The sequence below is a fragment of the Megalops cyprinoides genome, chromosome 16, assembly GCF_013368585.1.
Source record: "Megalops cyprinoides isolate fMegCyp1 chromosome 16, fMegCyp1.pri, whole genome shotgun sequence".
In the NCBI taxonomy this organism is placed as follows: Eukaryota; Metazoa; Chordata; class Actinopteri; order Elopiformes; family Megalopidae; genus Megalops; species Megalops cyprinoides.
Window position 1 is genome coordinate 25,658,855 of NC_050598.1, and position 18,014 is coordinate 25,676,868.

The 18,014-nt window shown below is 43.7% G+C and overlaps 1 protein-coding gene across 1 annotated transcript; it reads right to left on the bottom strand.

Moving 5' to 3' along the window:
• Positions 1–1,718: 1,718 nt before the first annotated feature.
• Positions 1,719–17,480, bottom strand: tmtops3a (teleost multiple tissue opsin 3a). Its single transcript, XM_036548573.1, has 4 exons — positions 17,102–17,480; positions 10,881–11,209; positions 4,512–4,745; positions 1,719–1,955 (listed from the first exon to the last, which is right to left on the bottom strand). Exons 1-4 carry the CDS (start codon positions 17,478–17,480, stop codon positions 1,719–1,721), a joined length of 1,179 nt encoding a protein of 392 aa, XP_036404466.1.
• Between the last annotated feature and the right edge of the window lie 534 nt (positions 17,481–18,014).

An 18,014-nucleotide genomic window follows, 5' to 3' on the forward strand; every position in this document is an offset into this window, starting at 1 on the left:
TGGCACAAGTACAAAAGTTTGCCCTTTTTCATAGGGAAATAGATTTACAGCTTTAGAGCTTTGACTTGTTGTGCTGTGGAAGTCCATAGTATTGTGTTTTTTTTTTTTTCTTTTCCGCGTCACTTGTTAGTAATTGCTTAATCAGGTCAAGGTTCACACTGGAGTGGTAAGAACAAAGAGTTTTGTTTGGTGAGCAGATGTCATATTGAGAGTTTGCTTTATCAAAGCCAAGATCTGTGTATGTTTAAAAATAAATGTGTGTTTTTGGAAAAAAATACCATGTCTCCACTATTTGCACATGGCATTTGCATTGAAACTTTTATACAGGAAAGAGCTGAAATAGCAATAATAACGAAACCATAACCACTCCGTGATACAAGATGCCCACTGGATGACCCAGAATCACAGGTAGGCATGACCAGAATAGAACAGATACATAGAAATTGTGTTTATTTACACCATTTACAGTCATCCACAGTGAAAAGGCATGAGTTATGAGTCATATGAGTTATGGAATGTGTGCTGGGAAAACATTTGTAAAGGCACGTGGCAGTGATGGCTCAGACGAACAACCAGCATTTTGAACACTGAACAGTTTGCCAATACCCTACAATCAAATAGGTCACTATGGCTGGAAATATGGCTGCCATTTTGGTAATGGGTTTGAAGCTAATACCTCATTCATTAATACAGTGCAGCGACTAATGCTCTTAGCTTTTCTCCATATTTTCCGTATGTTCTGTTGGACTCTCAGAGATTCTGATTCTCTCTCATGACTACAAGAGAGGTTAGGCTATGGGCTGCTGTTGGTAGTATGACCAGCAGCTCCGCCTACTGGCAGCTGTCGGAACCTGAAGAACGACATCTATGTGAGTCATTAGCACCACAGGGTTCAGGCTAATAACATTCATCTGCTTGTAAATACATGCTCGTAAAATAATTAAAGCGGTTACATCTCATGCATTATCAAACAGGGCCTCTAAAATAAATAATGGAGAAAAAAAACTCATTTAGATTTCAATTAAACTGACTATTTATAGCGCAAGTCGTCTCACTGTCTGGTCTGTTTTATGTAGTTCCTTGTTCTAGGCTCCAAGAACATCTCAACAGCACTGTTTTGGTGACACTTGGTTTTTTTTTTTTTTAAATTGTGTGTGTGTGTGTGTGTGTGTGTGTGTGTGTGTGTGTGTATGTGCGTACGTGCATGCGTGTGTGTGTCTGTTTGTTGAACCAGGCCACCAATCAGTCATGCCACCCTGAAATAGTTTACCCCAAAGAGAAGAGATCGTCTTGGACTGAGCACATGACGAAACCCCGGCATTAATCTTGCCATATGCGTCTGCTACTCAATGCTCCCATATGCTGAGAAATGCAAACTGCAGACAATCTGTTCTTGAAATATCTTTGGGGGAGGGGGAAGGGGGGGGGGGTTTAAAAGGCTAATCATCCTATGGAGCTGGCACACCAAAGTAGCCAAGGGCACGAGCGCAAAGAGGCGCTTTTGTCAGCCGTCAGATCAGCGTGCCGGAGTGGAGGCTTGGCAGAGAGGCTCTGGCCCGATGCCTCTGATGCACCGTTCCCTAAAGAAGTGCGCTGAATAGAGGGGCGCGTCCCTCTCCCAGTCCTGGTTTCTGCCTGCCGCTGTGAGATGGGCGGGTTTTCGGGGGCCCTCCCTCTGCAGTGTTCGGGGGTCATCTCTGCCCCAAATGCCCTTGCCCTCAGGGGGAGTAGTGGACCACCAGAGTCAGGATACGCTGCTCCTGTTCCGCCCGTGGCCCAGCGGGGGTCCCGGGGCCGAGGGGCTGCATTTCGGGGAGGGCGCCGGGCTCCAGGGGGTGCAGGTGGGTCCCGTTGGCTGGCTGGTCCTCCGCTCTGCTGCTCTGCTGGGTGTTGAGGGTGTGGCAGGACTGAGGATCTGCCCCGCACTTCATGAAGGCCACAAAGCACCTGTAGAACTGGGAGCAGCAAAAGAGCGTCACCGTTCGAGGGCGCTGGCAGCATAGCCTGCGACACCTGACAGCAAGGCAGTACAGGACGCAGTGTGATGATGTGTAAGGCAACAGTGGCATGGAGTTGCAGATTCATACTTGGTAACTTTAAAAATAATGTGCCTGTTCTCCCTAGCAGCTCAACACAATTCATGCTCCAGGTGCTTGTGTCCTCTTGTCTTGACTACTGCTATTCTCCTCTTTCTGTCCTCACAAGAAGTGCCATCTGGCCTCTATAGCTGATTTAGAATGCAGCAGCTGGGCCGCCAACCAAAAAACTCCCTTCTTGCCTCTTATCTGCTGGTTTTAATTTTTTGGCTCTGGTAAAATTTAATTCTCTGGTTCTGACAGTTCCAGCCTAATAAGCAGCAATTAACCAGCCACTCCATACTTAGAATCAACTATCAAACTCTACACTCCTGTCTGACCTCTAGGTCACCTAGCTCTCCATTCCTGGAAGGTTCCTTCGCCTTGATCATGTCCTTGATCATGGTGTAATAAGCTTCCCATAACAGTAAGGACAGTGGGGGGTCATTATCTATTTTCAGATTCAGACTCAGAACGCCTCCCCTGGTCCCCCAAACTTTGACCCAGCCTCCTCCTAACATCGTGGTGAAAACTCAATGATTAACATTGATGGTGGTTGCAGTGATGGCAGTTGAAGCACTGAAGGCAAAAACCTGATGGCGGTATATGCATCTGCAAAGCTCAGTGGTGAACAGAACAGAATCTTGTGGCGGAACAAGCTCGATGGCTGGAAACTGGTGGTAGCACTCTGAGGCTGTGCACCTTATGAAAGCACTCAATCACTTCCAGGCAGTGCTTCCCACAATGGCATTATATTTCAATGATGTCACTAATGAGTCTGTATCCGCATGGCCCTATTGAATGTACTTTTTTAAGCCGCTCTGGGTAAGAGCATCTGGCAGATGAATAAATGTAAAGGGTAATGTAATGCATATAAGGCACATGTCATTAGTATTCTACATATGTTCAGGAAGTGAACATACATGCTGCACATGCATACGTGTCTGGCTCTCATCTGATCATTGGTCTTGACCACCCCTCAAGCAGATGGTCCAGCACTGAAATTGCCAGATGACAAATGCAAAGATATTGACGCAAATGTGTCCACCATTTCCTCCCTGCTGTCTGTCCCACGGATCATTTCCATTAAAAAAAAAAAAAAAAATATATATATATATATATATATATATATATATATATATATATATATATATATATATATATGAGAGAGAAAGAGAATATGTTTTCAAGAATTTTCAGCAATCAGCAATATTATGAATGTTGAAAATATGTAAATGATTGCCTTTTTGGTATATTGCAATATATTTCTACTCTGCATTAATATATTTTAAATGTATTTGCTTTATGTTCTTTGGCTGAACAACATATTTCTCAGTATTTTACAATAGATTTCATTTGGCGTTCACCCAGGGCCAGTTCAGCTACCTTGTGCAGTGATGATAAGCTAATCTTCCTGTCGCAGCCTATCACTTCCTGTTGCATCTCTCACAAGGGCTTGGTGGAGGCCACATCAATCTCCTCTGGGCTAGGGCTGGATGATGGGTTCAGGTTAAAGAGGCTTAGTATTCCACAGTTTGTAAAACAGTGCCTCGTTCACCATGTCCAATTCCTATAAAAAGCACAGTGGGGGCGTTGTTTTTTGCATATGTAAATGAGCTACAGCAACAAAGGGCGTTGATAAAGAGGGCAGCCTCACAGAAACTGATTACAATTCAAGGAGAATCACCCTGCTCCTAGTGGCAGCAGTGTAGTATAGTGGTAAGGAGCAGGCCTCGTAACCAAAAGGTTGCCGCTTTGGTTCCTCACTTGGGCACTGCTGTTGTCTCCCTTTGCAAGGTACTTAACCCATAATTGCCTCAGAAAATGTCCAGCTGTATAAATGGATAAAATTGTAACCTATGTAGGTCGCTCTGGATAAGAGCGTCTGCTAAATGGTAATAATGTCATATTATTTGGATGTAGAGAGCACATGTAATTTTACTGGCTGCCCTAAACCACCCTAACCATTACATCACAATCCTGTGCTGTCTGTATCATACACTATATTTAGCCACTATTAATTCTGACTGACTGATGCACAAAAAAAAATCCCATTGATGAAATTCAAAATGAGGCTATCTAAAGCAACAAGATATTCATTTTCATGTGGGCACACGTCTAGACATGTAATATTTAAATGACTGTGTGCCCACATGAAAATGAATGAATGATGTGGGCTACTTCTTTTTCCTTTTTCTATTTCCCTTTGTAGCTGTCTGTTTTCCAATCAGCGTCATTCACCAGGGTGTAGTTACATGACATTCTACTGAACGGAAAAAAAAGAATTCAAAAATTCCAGAAGTCAGTATCGGAAAATTAAAATTTGACTTTGACCTGTTAAAACTGAGAAAAGTCAAATACAAGTCCTCACCCTCGCGACCCCCCCCCCCCCCCCCCCATGACCTCTGCACCCCCCCCAACTTCCTGCTGGCTCACCTGGTTGTTGAGGAGCACGTAGATGACGGGGTTGAGTACGGTGCTGCTTTTGGCCAGAATAGAGGGCACGATGCTGGCTGTAGGGGTGATGATCCCGATCCTACCGAAAGTGGCCAACAGCGCCACCACGCCGTAGGGCATCCAGCACAGCAGGTAGCAGGACACCATGGACACCACCATCACCAGGATGTGGTTCTCCCGCCTCTGTGCGGACGTCATGTTGATCTTGGCCACCTGCGGGATGACGGGAAGAGGGGGACACGTGGTGAGTTATTGCCGCAGATGTTCTGTGTACTCACCAGATAGTCGGCCGTATGTGCTGGAGACTGAATGTTCCGTCTCAGATTGTTGGAGCTCTGAGTGTTCTAACTGCCTGCATGGATGTGAACATTCTTGAAGGGACATGATGTAAACCGGGATACATAGCTGGGGTAGCAGCAACAAAGACAGCAATCACTGTCTTTGAAAATACATACATATACTATGTATATATTGAAAACTATTATATATGTATTATATTGAAACTATTTTTATATACTTATTAGGTAATACATGTCCAGTCAAAGCAGCCCAAAACTTAAAGGAAGCAAGACTTCCTGAATTCCTTTGAATTCAGAGCCATGATTATCTGGTCATGATATATATTGTTGTGTTACTGGTCTACATGTAGCCCAAACATCGTGTGTTTTAGCTCATTTTTTGATGGACCATTTGGATTTTGATTACAAGTCTTCTCAAAACCCCCATTTTTTAAATTAATTTGTTAACATTAACTGGAATTTTCAGTGAAATACACACATACACAGACACAGACACACACGCACACACACACATACACACACACAGTTGCAAAATGATCACCTGCCCACCCAAAGAGCCATTAACTTTCAAAAGTTTGTACCCATCAAACATTTTTGGATAGAGTACAGGAAAAAAAACTGAATAATATTTATTTTCATTGTCCAAAAGTTTGTGTTGATTTCTATTTTTGGAAAAAAAAAATCTCTGTGGAAGAATGCTTGCTGATATTATGAAAACAAATCCTTCCTTTCAGAAATGGAAGAGGTGATTGTGTGATTGTGAACGTACAATCAGGATTCTTTCTGAATGGTGCTTAAGAGCTCTCTTTCTAAGCTGCTAAGTCAGTCAAAGCAGCTTACAGTCTAGCGAAGCTGCGTCTATACCTGGTGTCAAAAAGAGCACTGCTCAGCTAAATTAAACTCTGAAAAACAACACCTGACAAACAAACTAACACGCAACACACGTTACACAGTACCAGCATCCTGAGACTTGGGTTTAAATAGCCGAAATGTGTCTTCAGCAAGCATGTCTTTTTATTAAATTTATACCTTGAACGCATATGCTGTGACCTAAAATTTTGCAGCATCTGCATTAGGAGTGAACGTCTAAACATACATGAGATCCACCTGCCAGGTAATTGTTGCTGTTCTCTGGCCATAGCAGCTACACGTAAAGACTGCCTGCCAGCGCCATTGTCATGTCAGTCCTGACATGAGGTTGTTTGACTGCAGCAGGTTGCCATGACAGCACCTTTGCCAGGTTCATCTCACATTGTCTCAGACTGTTCCTCCTATAACCGGCCCTCAGAGGTCTGTATCCACAACAGTGCCTGCTGACCAGTCTGGGTGACCCCCCCCCACCCCCCAAGTCTGACTCACAATGTCTCTCTCTCTCACTCACACTCTTGCCAACACATTGATTCTATACATTGTTCCCTGCTTGGGATGATATTGCCTTGATTAATTTAGCCTGTGTACTTGTCCCTAAACACATCTAGCTTATCAGGTTCATCAGGTTTGAGTATTTGCAGGAGGCTGGGAGGAAAGATGCCAACAAAGAATTCCTCAGCGCAGAATTCTACATGCCACTCCATAACAGGTGTTAATCTTTTCAGCTGCTAGTATCAAATCAATAAGTGCACAAGCAACGTCTGTGGGTGACACCTGGTGGAATCAAAGTAAACCCTCTTTTTTTTATCAAGGACATTTTGAAGAATGCTGTCTTCAGCTAAAGATGCACTCTGTCATAATTTCTAAATGCCTGTAGTGTTTTGTTTTGTGTTGAATAACCTTTGTTGTTAAAAAGTGAGAATTGTATCAACTTCTGGCCAATAAATCCCTTTCAAAAATGTTGCTCTACAGCTGAGGTCGTGGTGAAAGAGAGTACAGAAGGCATTTGGGTCCCTACTGCTGTATTGCTCTGCATTGTGATTGCGACCACTGTGTGTGACCACCATTCACAGGGAATGCCACTGGCTGATGTGTTTCTGTTCTCATTTATTGGCTTTTTTTAAATTACCATAAGACCTGGTTTCATAGGGTAATTAGTTTGCATGAAAAACCTCTGGACGCGGGCCAAAGCGGCGGCTTGCCATATTAATCAGATATAAAGCGCTAGATCCGCAGATGAACAGAGGAAGAAGGAAAAAAAAAACCCTGGAAGAAATGAGCTGGTTGCGCAACAGGCTGTCACCAATAGTAACAGACAAGCCCCAGATTCTAAAAATACCACCAAGTGCTCATTTATGAAATAGCGCTGGCGAAGCGAGCGTGGCTGCCTTTCCCCCCAATCGGGGGACTAATTACATATTCCTCCGCTCGGATCGCAGCTTATGTAATACCTCGGCGGTGTGGATGAGTCACACAGCGTGGAGGGTCACTGACCTTCCCCAGCGCCGAATAAACCCAGCTCCCCGAAGCACCGTCTTCTCACGCCCCTGGAGACGAATCGATAGGAAACCTGCTCTCTCCAAAAGCCTGATGGTGGCGTCTTTAAATAGAAGCGAAACCGGGGGGGGGGGGGGGGGGGGGGTTCAAGGGGTTCTGGACCACAATATCCAGCTCCTAGCCACCCAGCTGCCCCAATTAATTTCCTGAGTGACATCACTGGGGGCCATTAGACACACATGGGGGGATAAAGAAAGAAATGGGGTGCAGGGTAGAGGGAGGAAAATACAGGGAGTGCATTATTTTGCACTTCGTACTGAAGCATTATGCAACCAGGGGATGGGTGCTGTCATCTGCAGAGACCCCCCTTATCATGATGCAGTTGGCTCGACATATGTTTTTGCCGAAAGCCTACTGATGTGTGTCCAACAAATGAAAAGAAAAACATTGTATTTGAACGTTGTAGGAGGTTGTGTTGCAGGACTGATGAAGGTTTAAAAGCTGACCACCAGGTCTTAGTTTTTTATGTTTTTTCATCCTCTTTTCTGGTCTGACTTTGAACCCGCCAACTATTCACACATTGAGCTCACCTTGCCATTCTCTGCGTCCACGCAGGAGCACGGAGGCATGGTGAATGCACCCCTTCGATACACCTACACGCAGCCAACGGTTATTTCTCACCCTGCATGTCCCACAGTGCACCAGAGCAGGAATAATGCCGAACGGAGGACAGCCACATCCTCCACTGACATAATCCGAGAAGTTCATAGGGTCCGGACGAGTTGCCAGAGGGTGCTATTAAGTGGTGTGACAAGGGGGCCCTGGCCAATTTAACCCACCCAACCCCTTTGGAAGAGAGCCAATTATCTTCTGCCGCTGTTAGTTTCTGGTCATTGGCCCAGACTCAGACTGAGCCCAGCGCGCACACTTAATGATAACCTGACACACTCAGGAGCCCCATCAAGTGAACGTTTAACAGCACTCAGGTTTTGTTGCAATTTGCCTAAATTAACATCCATTAAGTGCAGCACAGTTTATTGGGTTTGTTTTGTGTGGTCGCTGTAACTGTGTTTCTTTCAGAGATGCGGTAATGGGTATAAAACGGTTGCTGGAGGGCCAATCATAAGAAAGCCACAGAGGAATGTTTCTGATCAGACGCCTCTGTGAAGGGCTGGCTTTATGGCCAATATGCCTGGGAGGGACGGCACGGGAATAGACAAGATTGGTTTTTTTAGCCTCTATCAGTCATTCCTGTCTCTGAGTCTCCCACAGCGTGAGAGGCTTTAGGATCTGGGACAGGGGCGACCTCACAGGCACCTGCACAGTGTTAATCAGTCCAGGTGTTGCCTGTTGCCTTTGCCTGGCCTGCTATGAAGGCACATCCAGGGGTCAAAGGGGGAAGCCTTGGACATAGTGGTTGCCTTTTTGTGCTGCTCTTCAATGCCAGCCCGCATATTCCCTGGGAAGCTTATTTTCTGATAAGTATTTACATTTTTCATGTTTTTTCTTTGACCGCTTATGCAACCCTGGTTTGGAATTGGTAATTGTATGTTATACTCATCTTACCGCAGCCAGTTAAAACAAGATGCAGCTGGCACCATAGGGCTCAGTCTGTACTCAAAGCAAACAACTTGCTGAATGAGCCACTCGGGCCCTCACATTTACGTTTTTTGTAAATGTTACTTTGATTGCTGTTGTTGTTTAACTCGGTGCGGAAGAATAACCAGATTCACCTCCTGATTGTTGTGTACTCGCCCAATCACTGCTTGGCACAGTGGCGATCCCTACCACCTTGCCGCAATGCCGGATTATTTTGGATACCTTTTGTCCTGTGGTCTTTGAAAATATACTAACTGAAAAAGGCAGGTTGAGTGACACTTTTCTATAAGTGTCTATACATTTTTTTATATAAAAAATGACCTGCATTGAGACAGACTATTTGCAGACCACGGATGCTAACCTTCCGTCATGATCCATAGCAATTCTGTTTACCGCGCTTGCCTTGGTTACAACCATTTTAGTCTGGGTTATAGCCAGTACTTTGCAAATGTATTTTCCCCTCTCAATTCACCCTAATCAGCACGCAACAAGCTAAAGTGTGAACACACAGGGACAACACATAATGAGTGATCCACCCTGACACGCACAGCTTGCCATTGATTTGAGTGTAGGGGTGAAAGTGCCTATGGAGAGGAGGCTTCGCATTTTATGAAGTGCACACACAAGCACTCTCCAGCTTGTTGTTTTGCACTTGGGAGTTCACTGATGCGTCAGATCACTTCTCAGGCACATTTTTCTGCACTGCATTAACTTGCTGACAATCGATAATATCAGCATTTCCCGTTGAGATGTTAAATTTGGTAGCCTGTGAACTAATGACATATCTTCAGCTAATTAGCTTTCTAAATGTGTCCCATTAGATTTATATTCCCTTGAGTTTCAACCTGCAAACGTTTGTGTTCAACACTTGATTTTTTAGGTGCACAAACTGTACCCTGAAACCCTTTTCCTATACAGTTTTTATTCATATGATGAAAGTTACCCACATGTCCAGAATCCATCCATTGGGCATTGTACCGATTCATTTTCAATGTAAAATTTGATAGGAATATGCCACTTAATGACCAGTAGACACCACCAAGCCACAGAAAGAGAACATATGGCTTGTTTCTATTTTGATTCTATTTACATTACATTTTCCAGATGTCTGAAAGCTAGTTATTTTGCTCTGAACACCTGTTAACAAGAAGCCAAAATCCACACCCCAGCCTTATGTCAAGCACTGCCTTCAAAATGTTGCGTCCTTTAATGGCCATTATATAAATTCATTATTCAAATTGACGCAATGCATATATCTGTAAATACAAAGAAGGACTTTCTATATCCCAAATATTGCAAAAATTGGTCTGCAGTTATAATTACTGATATTTAAATGTAATTACAATTTCACCTACATTGCCTCACACAAAATATACAGGCATTATCCTAAAGTAATGCTACCCGATGTTTCCTGAATTGATCCATGTAACGTCATCCTGGATTTTTCATCTTGCCAGCTGAAGAGATCAGGGAGGCATTCTGCTTTGTTCGTTGCATCGCATCTGTGGGGCCATTATTTCACGCGGAGCCCTGTCTGGACACTATGGCAAAGTCTTCTTCAGTTCACTCCTGTATATTTACATTCATTTCATATGTGAGGGAGATTTTACAGCAACAAGTGGCTAATTATAACTGTAGGATGTGGGCTGCAAACCTGTTTGACAGAGTAATTTAAATAATGCTAATACTGTATATATGGTGTAAGAAAAAACTGTCTAAGATTTATTTATACAGGACAGGTCAGCTGTCATAAGCACTGCAAAAGCAGTGGAGGAATTTTGAGGATTTAACAGGAAATAATATTAAGATGAAGAGAAAGTGGATGATATGGACATATGTGCAGGAAGGTTAAAGTTTGGCCATTTCTTGTGTGCCCTTAATGAGTTAAATAAAACTTGGGGTCAGACCAGGGTCAGATTTGTTATTTCTGGGTAAAACCAGAAATAACAAAAAGAGCTGAACTCTCTGTAATGTATAGACATGGCAGTATGCCACCAGTCAACACTTTGGCTGGCAGGCTGGCTGGCTGGCAGACCGGCAATCCCTGATTCTGCCCCTTTGGAGGCACCAGCGGGGAACCTACCCCTCGTACTGCGATGAGGATCTTGCTGTAGCAGAAGACCATGAGCGCCAGGGGCAGCAGCAGGCAGAAGATGAAGAGGCAGACCACGTAGGAGACGCTGTTGGCCGAGCGCTGCTGCCACTGCACCGAGCAGGAGGTGCCCACCCCTTCCGGGCCGTAGCTGCTCCAGCCCAGGAAGGGGGGCAGCGTCCAGGCCAGGGAGTAGAGCCAGGACCCAGCCACGCACAGCCAGGCCTTCCTGTAGTCGGACACGTCGGCCTTGGTGGAGCGCAGCACAGTGGCATAGCGCTCGTAGGAGAGTATGGAGAGGGACACCAGGGAGACTATGCCTGAGAGGGATGGAGAACACAGAGATAAAGAGTGGGGATCCCGCAGTACCTGACCTACCATGTATGGTGTGGAGGTAAAAATGTTTAAGAACAATTCTATAAGTGAGGCCTTGTGCAAATCGTTGCTGTTTATTCTAATGTGTTCTCAGGCTCCAGCCACTTGCCCCTCTGTGCTCTGTGTTTGGCCTGTTAGGCAGTAATTTTCAGAAGCTGTAATAAATTGACCTTCCACACATGTATCATCACCTTCTTTTTCTGTTGCTCCCCACTACCGAATATAATTCATTCAGCGAGTTTCTCAGTATCGCTTTGCATCAGCACTCACAGTCTGCTGCAAGCATGTTGCTTCTGGGATGGATCGGAAAGGTGTCTGGTTACAGTGTAACTCACTGGCACCTCCAGTTCGTTCGAGAGAGGGATTCACTTCATTAATTAACCACACCTGATAATTCTGCTCTTAACTGCCGGTTTAATTACCTGACCCATACTGGATGTTCTCAAGCTGCTCATTAAAGATTTTCTGCCTCCTGGGTGACATTACAGTTTATCTCGATCAGTGAACACCAAATTGGACGATCTATAGAAAAGCCCGTTTGCATGCTGCGTATGTGCTACACATGCACTGACTGAAATGCAAAGTCCAGTTCAGCTGCAGTTGTGAGCATTTTGTGTTCTTCCTCACACACCATAATAAGAATCCACACCGAAGGACGACAAATGTTATATAGGTAACCTTTGTTAACGTGCCACACCCGTTAAAGTGAAGGTTATTGCATAAGTTAGAAAATCAAAGCATCCTTCTAGGAGTCTGGCACAGCGTCACCAATGGTGCATAAACTCATTGTGTACCAGTGGCTTATTCTTTTGCCTCATTCACCCCACAGCCTGGCTTTGAGCGATAGAGCCACGAGGGCCTCATTTGTATCACCGACTGTATCACCAACGTAACCATTTGTACTTTTTTTTCATTTCCTGAATGAGTCATAAGATGGTAGGCGGTGGCCCCAACTTGTGACTGTCACCTTCTCAAAAGTTTATAACATGCTGCGAATGCTCTCAGCAAACCCAAGTAAAAATGGAAAATTATTTGCATGCATTTTGTGAAATGCAAACTAGCAGTGGAACTTGAAAGCCCATTACGACAGGTGCTGGTTGGCTGGTAAGAAAGCGAGTGAAAGTTTTGCAGGTGGAACTGGAAAAATTGCTCTAAGTAAGAAGTAGCTGTCCAAGGGGAAACCAGAACAGGTGTGAACCTATTTCATGTAAAAGTTTTTTTTTTTTTTTTAATCTGATATTATCTCATTCAAACATTATAAGACTGCAGTGTATTAAAACAATACACTTGAAGACAGAAACCAACCAAGGTGCAAACCAAAAACATGAAGCATTCTTGCATTTGAACTTTAGAGTTGTTTAACAGAAGGGGTTTCTGTCTCATACATGGCTGAAGATGGCATTTCTTTTTTTTTCTTTCTTTCATTTCGACACACATATTTGACACCCCAAATTACTCCTGCGCAAATAGTATCACTTCTAAAATTAGCATTAGAATATGAACTTCTTTGTCCGTTTTTTTTCCATTTGTATGTTTATAATGACTAATTACATGTGTTATAAAAGGCTTTAAACATGAAAACGATCAAATATGTATTTAACCAAAGACAACAGCACAAAGCACTGCTCAGGGGCCAAGTGAGGTGAGTACAATTAATGCAAAACAAATTCTGAAGTCAAAATTCAGTTATAAGTAATTAAAACTAATTCATTTATTTTAAGTAAAGTAATTAACTTTCATAAGCGGACTTGGATCTGATTTCATACTTCTTGATCACCGCTGTCTCCACTAGATTGTTATCCTTAGTGGTACATGCTTTGCATCAAAAGAGGAATGAGGCAGAAATGCAATGGTGTGCTACAGCCAGGAAATGTTCTGTATCCTCATAATCCTCCAGTTTAGCCAGCTATGGATCTTGTCTCGAACACTTCTCTTGTGCCACTGGTTCTGACTTGCTCTGTGTCTAAATCAGGTTGGTGTACTTAGTGACTGAGGACATTGAAATTTTGGTCTGGGGTGTGCAGCCTTGTTGTCTTGTCTTTCATCTAGACCGCATTGATAATTTATGAAGCTCTGAAACTTGCTGGCCAGCTGAGAGGGTGAGGGCGGTACAGCATTCCTCTCCCCCGGGGGTAGCTGACAGCTGTACTATCTCCATGGTGATGCTGCAGTCTCACCCTCATCACTAGGATCTGGGTCTGTTCTTTTATATTGCGTCTTAGTTTTGTTTTGAGCCTTTTTTTCCCTCTCTTGTTGCAAATGCAGCTCTTGCCTTGTGGAGTTTGCATGCATACTGATGTCCACATGTGTTTTCTACCGACACTCCATTCAAAATAATTCAAAGACATGCATTCAAATCTGAGATGTGCAATTAAATTTGACTTGGTTGTGCGCAGATCTGGCACACTGATAACACATGTCCCCCCTCTGTAAATACACCAAATCTGACACATTCTCAGCCCTACAGATAAATGTTCATTTGCATTTTTGTGCAAAGTTTTGAAATTTGATTGGCTTGTGACAGTCATATTGTTTCAGCCTAAATACCTGAGCTCACCACATCTGATGTCTTTGAGTCTAGCAATGAGGTATACCAAGGTCTACATGAATCAGAGGGGCAGTGCGCTGCTGTACTGCAATCATGTCATGAGTTTTTAGCACACAACTTGGGAGACAGTGGCAGCAGTAGAAGAAAAGTAGTGTGGTGTATTTCGGTAAGGGGAATATGTGTGCAAAGCTTCAGACTTCTTTGGCCTACTGATAATTTCTAATGATTCCACTTTCAGCTTAAGTTGCCGTGGAGATAGCAGTGAGAGGGGAAGAAGAGAAAAACTGGCAGTAACAACATGACTTCAGCACCGTGGACCCCAAAATGAATAGTAATAGCAAGTAATGGGTACATTTTGGGAATTCCAGTGGAGTCTGTGGAAGGATATCTATGAATTCTTACTTGATTGACTGTGTTTCAGCGTAGTAACCCGCTATCCCTCCACTTAAGGTAATTTACAGGCCTGACTGAGCTTGGTGAGGGACCTGCAATCAGTGTCACTTCCCTCCAAGTGTTCTGAATTGAACATATCACAGTAAAGAGGACCAGGGGAAGGGACATTCTGCTGCACATTCTCAGGGGTGCAATTACAGGCTTTAAATGAGCTTTACCTCTCCTCTTCCCTCTCTCAATTCAGACATTACTGTCACATCACACCAGCAAAACACACACACACACCACACACACACCACACAGGCTTTCCGTTTCAGCTAAGTCAGCTAAGTCAGAGAAAACCTTAGATGAACCAGAGTAATGCAGCCAACAAAACAAAAAAAAAATTGGATTTACTTTAGAGACCTGGGGTTTCATACAGTTTCATGCAGTTTCCATAGAAACTAGGTGTTTCTAGAGGCTTATGCTTACTCCAGACTTTATTTGTGTCATTTGTGTCATTTACCCCTGGTTAGGGGATGATGATGTATTCTGTCAAAAAAAAAAAAACTTTTGAGCTGGATTTTCTAGGGTTGCATTCAGTTTCAATAGAAATCACCTCCCCTTTCCAGAATCTTTATTACAGGCCACAGTTCACAGTTCACAAGTCACAGACGACAGCCTCTCAGTTAAAATGGTCACTCATTCTGTGTGAGCAATAGTGCCGGTCACAACAGGGTCACATAGGAAAGGAGTCTTGGTTAGGTTGAGTGCACGTGTGTGAAATCTGTGTTAATTTTGGAAATGCTCTAGCTTTTGAAGTTTTGCTTTGAAATGCATTTGCTAAATCCCCAATTCTTCATGCAGAATCTTGGCTGCCGCTCCGCAGACAGCCCTTGAGTCCTGAGCCAATCAGAGAGCAGGGTGATGTGATCGTGTGACTCCCCATGCGAAGTAAACACTTCAGCACTTTCAGGATTCACCCATTTAAAATTGAAGGGAAGCAGCTGTGAACTGTTCTAAAATTTGGTCAAAGCAGCCGTAAATATGAAGGGATTATACATACAGTAGATGTCCAAATGCAAATAAGAGCGCATGGGCTAGGCTTTAGTTTTAATTTACGGCTCCTGGTTAAAATGACTTCTACTTGATTTGTTTGAAATTTGAACCTCAGAGATCTAGTGCGTGTTTGTCTTCCCTGCTACGGCCATGTTACTTGTGAGTTTGACCTAAACTTCTGTAGTTATCCTAGACCGTGAATATGAGAGCAAGAAAGCTGCTTCTTTACATTCTGAAGGGTTTATTTTGTAAATTCTCACGTAGACTCAGGAAAGGAAGCATCAGTCTCATCTGGCTGAGCTTGTCTTGTATTGTGAACAAAAATGGTCCTGTTTGTATTAAAGTGCCTGTCTGCCTTGGCAGCCTGGGCAACTAGTTTCTGCTGTCTGTTAAAGTAGCACTGAGAATATAATCTTTGTCCACGTTTCTCCCTTCACTCTCTTGCTCCCTCTCTGAAATGCTTTGCTGAGGTCCTTCCACCACCCATTGCCTCAGTAACAGGTTATGACTTTTCCATTGTTTAGCTGAGGGATAGGATCCATCACCACCACCAGGTCATGGCAAGGAGCGCCTTGTGTGCCGATGTACACGCGCAATGCCGATTATAGGGCGGCTCGAGAGGCATTCGCTACGCATCTGAGGTATGGAATGGATAGGGTTTAAAATACGTACGACTCTCGCGGTTACTGAGCGTCGTGAAACAGTAGAATAATATGCGTTATTACGTTTCACTGAGAACAGACGGTCACTACTTGGGGATCTGTATAATTTAGAACGGCACAAAGTTGTCCATCATACAGCTCGTTTTGGAAATGCTATGAAAGGGCATATGAGGTGAAGGAAAACAATAATAATGAAAATTGCTTGATTTAAATGTATTATTTGCAATAACTCGTATTTATTATTGTTATGCGGTCATCTTATCCCCCCCCCCCCCCCCCCCAAAAAAAAAAAAAAAAAAAAAATCTTTACACTTCTTGGCCCTGGAGTGACTGATGAGTTTCTGACAGATACAGGTCAAGTGACTGAAATAGCATGATGCATGTTTATTGATTCTTGTCATGAAATTTACTTATTCATTCAAAAATTGACAGGCATTCCCCCACGTGCACCACAGCTAATGTAGTATTGGATATGATAATGACCAAGGGAAAATGCTATGTTTTCTAGTTTGTAGCTCTGGTTGATCTGAAATCAGATATAGTTTCCGTGGTCCAGTTTTTGTGCCAAACGTTTTTATGATAGGCTAATTAATATAAATAGGCGATTTATGTATAATGGTGATGTTGCATTTGATAACATCTCCAATGATACAAGAGTCTGTTGTAAAGGGAGAAGGCTACTGTGCGTAAAAGTACTCATTAATTTTCTTAAGTGTGTTAATGCAGTTCGTGTGAATTGCTGAAGTTGCGTGCTGAAGTTCTTGCCCTCTGGTAGCTATGGAAGTGACACAGGCATTACCGCGATAGTTCAGTTAGTAGTAAAATGTTTATAATGTTCTCAGTTAATGGGGGAGACCAAGATACACTCAGTTGTCGTATATAGTAATTCCTCTAAAGTTTTCCCCTCTGAAAGAAAAAAACAGAGAAAAGTAATGAATCGAAGCCTCAAGGAAATGAGATCGCGCCTGTCTAATGATACGCGCGAACAGAAGATTGAGATCTGGTTGCATTTTCTGATGTTGGCATAACAGAACTTCTAATGCGTAAAGCAGTCAATCGCATTAAAATCGCGCGCTTCGCATGAAACGCATCAGACTTCTAACTCACCTTTCATTGTCGAACCTATAGTGTTTATAATATAACAGGTTCAAAAAGACTGGTATTTGCAAGAAATCTTTCCAATCAGGCAAACTCACCGAAAAGTGAGTTGGCGAAGCCGTACCACTTGCACCCGTGGTGTCCTATGAGCCATCTTCCGTGGAGGCTCGCGGCGAAGCTGAAGGGAGTCCCGAATATGCACACCAGCATGTCGCTCACGCTGATATTCAACAGGATCAGGTTGATAGGTGTCCTGAGTGACTGGAACTTGGCGAAAATGAGAAGGACAAGGAGATTGTTCAGGAATCCTAGAACGAAGATGAGTCCGAGGAATACTGCCACCACCGTGTGGCCAGTCCTGCTCAGACCGGACGGGTCCTGGGGCACCAAAGGGTCCCGAAAGCTGACATTGGTGCTGCAGTTTAAGAGGGAGCTGTCACTGGTGCTGAAATTCAGACTCCAGCGCTGGACGACCATGTCAGCCCTGATTCACTTGCGGAGATGGTTAACAGTTGGACCCGGGTTAAGGCAAGACGCTCCCGCACCCAATACGCGCGCACACAGCCACAAGCTCACCAAGTGTAGCGAAGTAATGCGAGCACAACGGACATCTCGTTTATTTCAGCTGTTTGTCTTTCAATACCTCGCACGTCTTTAGGGTTTATTTTCTCCTTGGAAATACTGGAACTGGAACATACCTTTAAAACTGTTAAGACAATTCAGCTACTGGTCGCTCACGGGCTACTTGCCATAGCTCACTTCGAGTTTTATCTAAATTCCTTTATCTAATTAAACCTCTACATCAGGGCGAGCCGTGGCAGGGGGCGGGGGGCTATTATCTACTAACAGGCAATAGCTGCTGCGATCGCGGTTGCCAAGAACTTGACAAATTTCCAAGCAGTTATAATTTCTCTTAATGCTGCCATTCCTCCGATAATTATTGAACAGTTAAGTTTTCGTTCGTTTTTTTTCGCCGGCCAACAAGCCCTTTATTCTGTCCACCCCTATTTC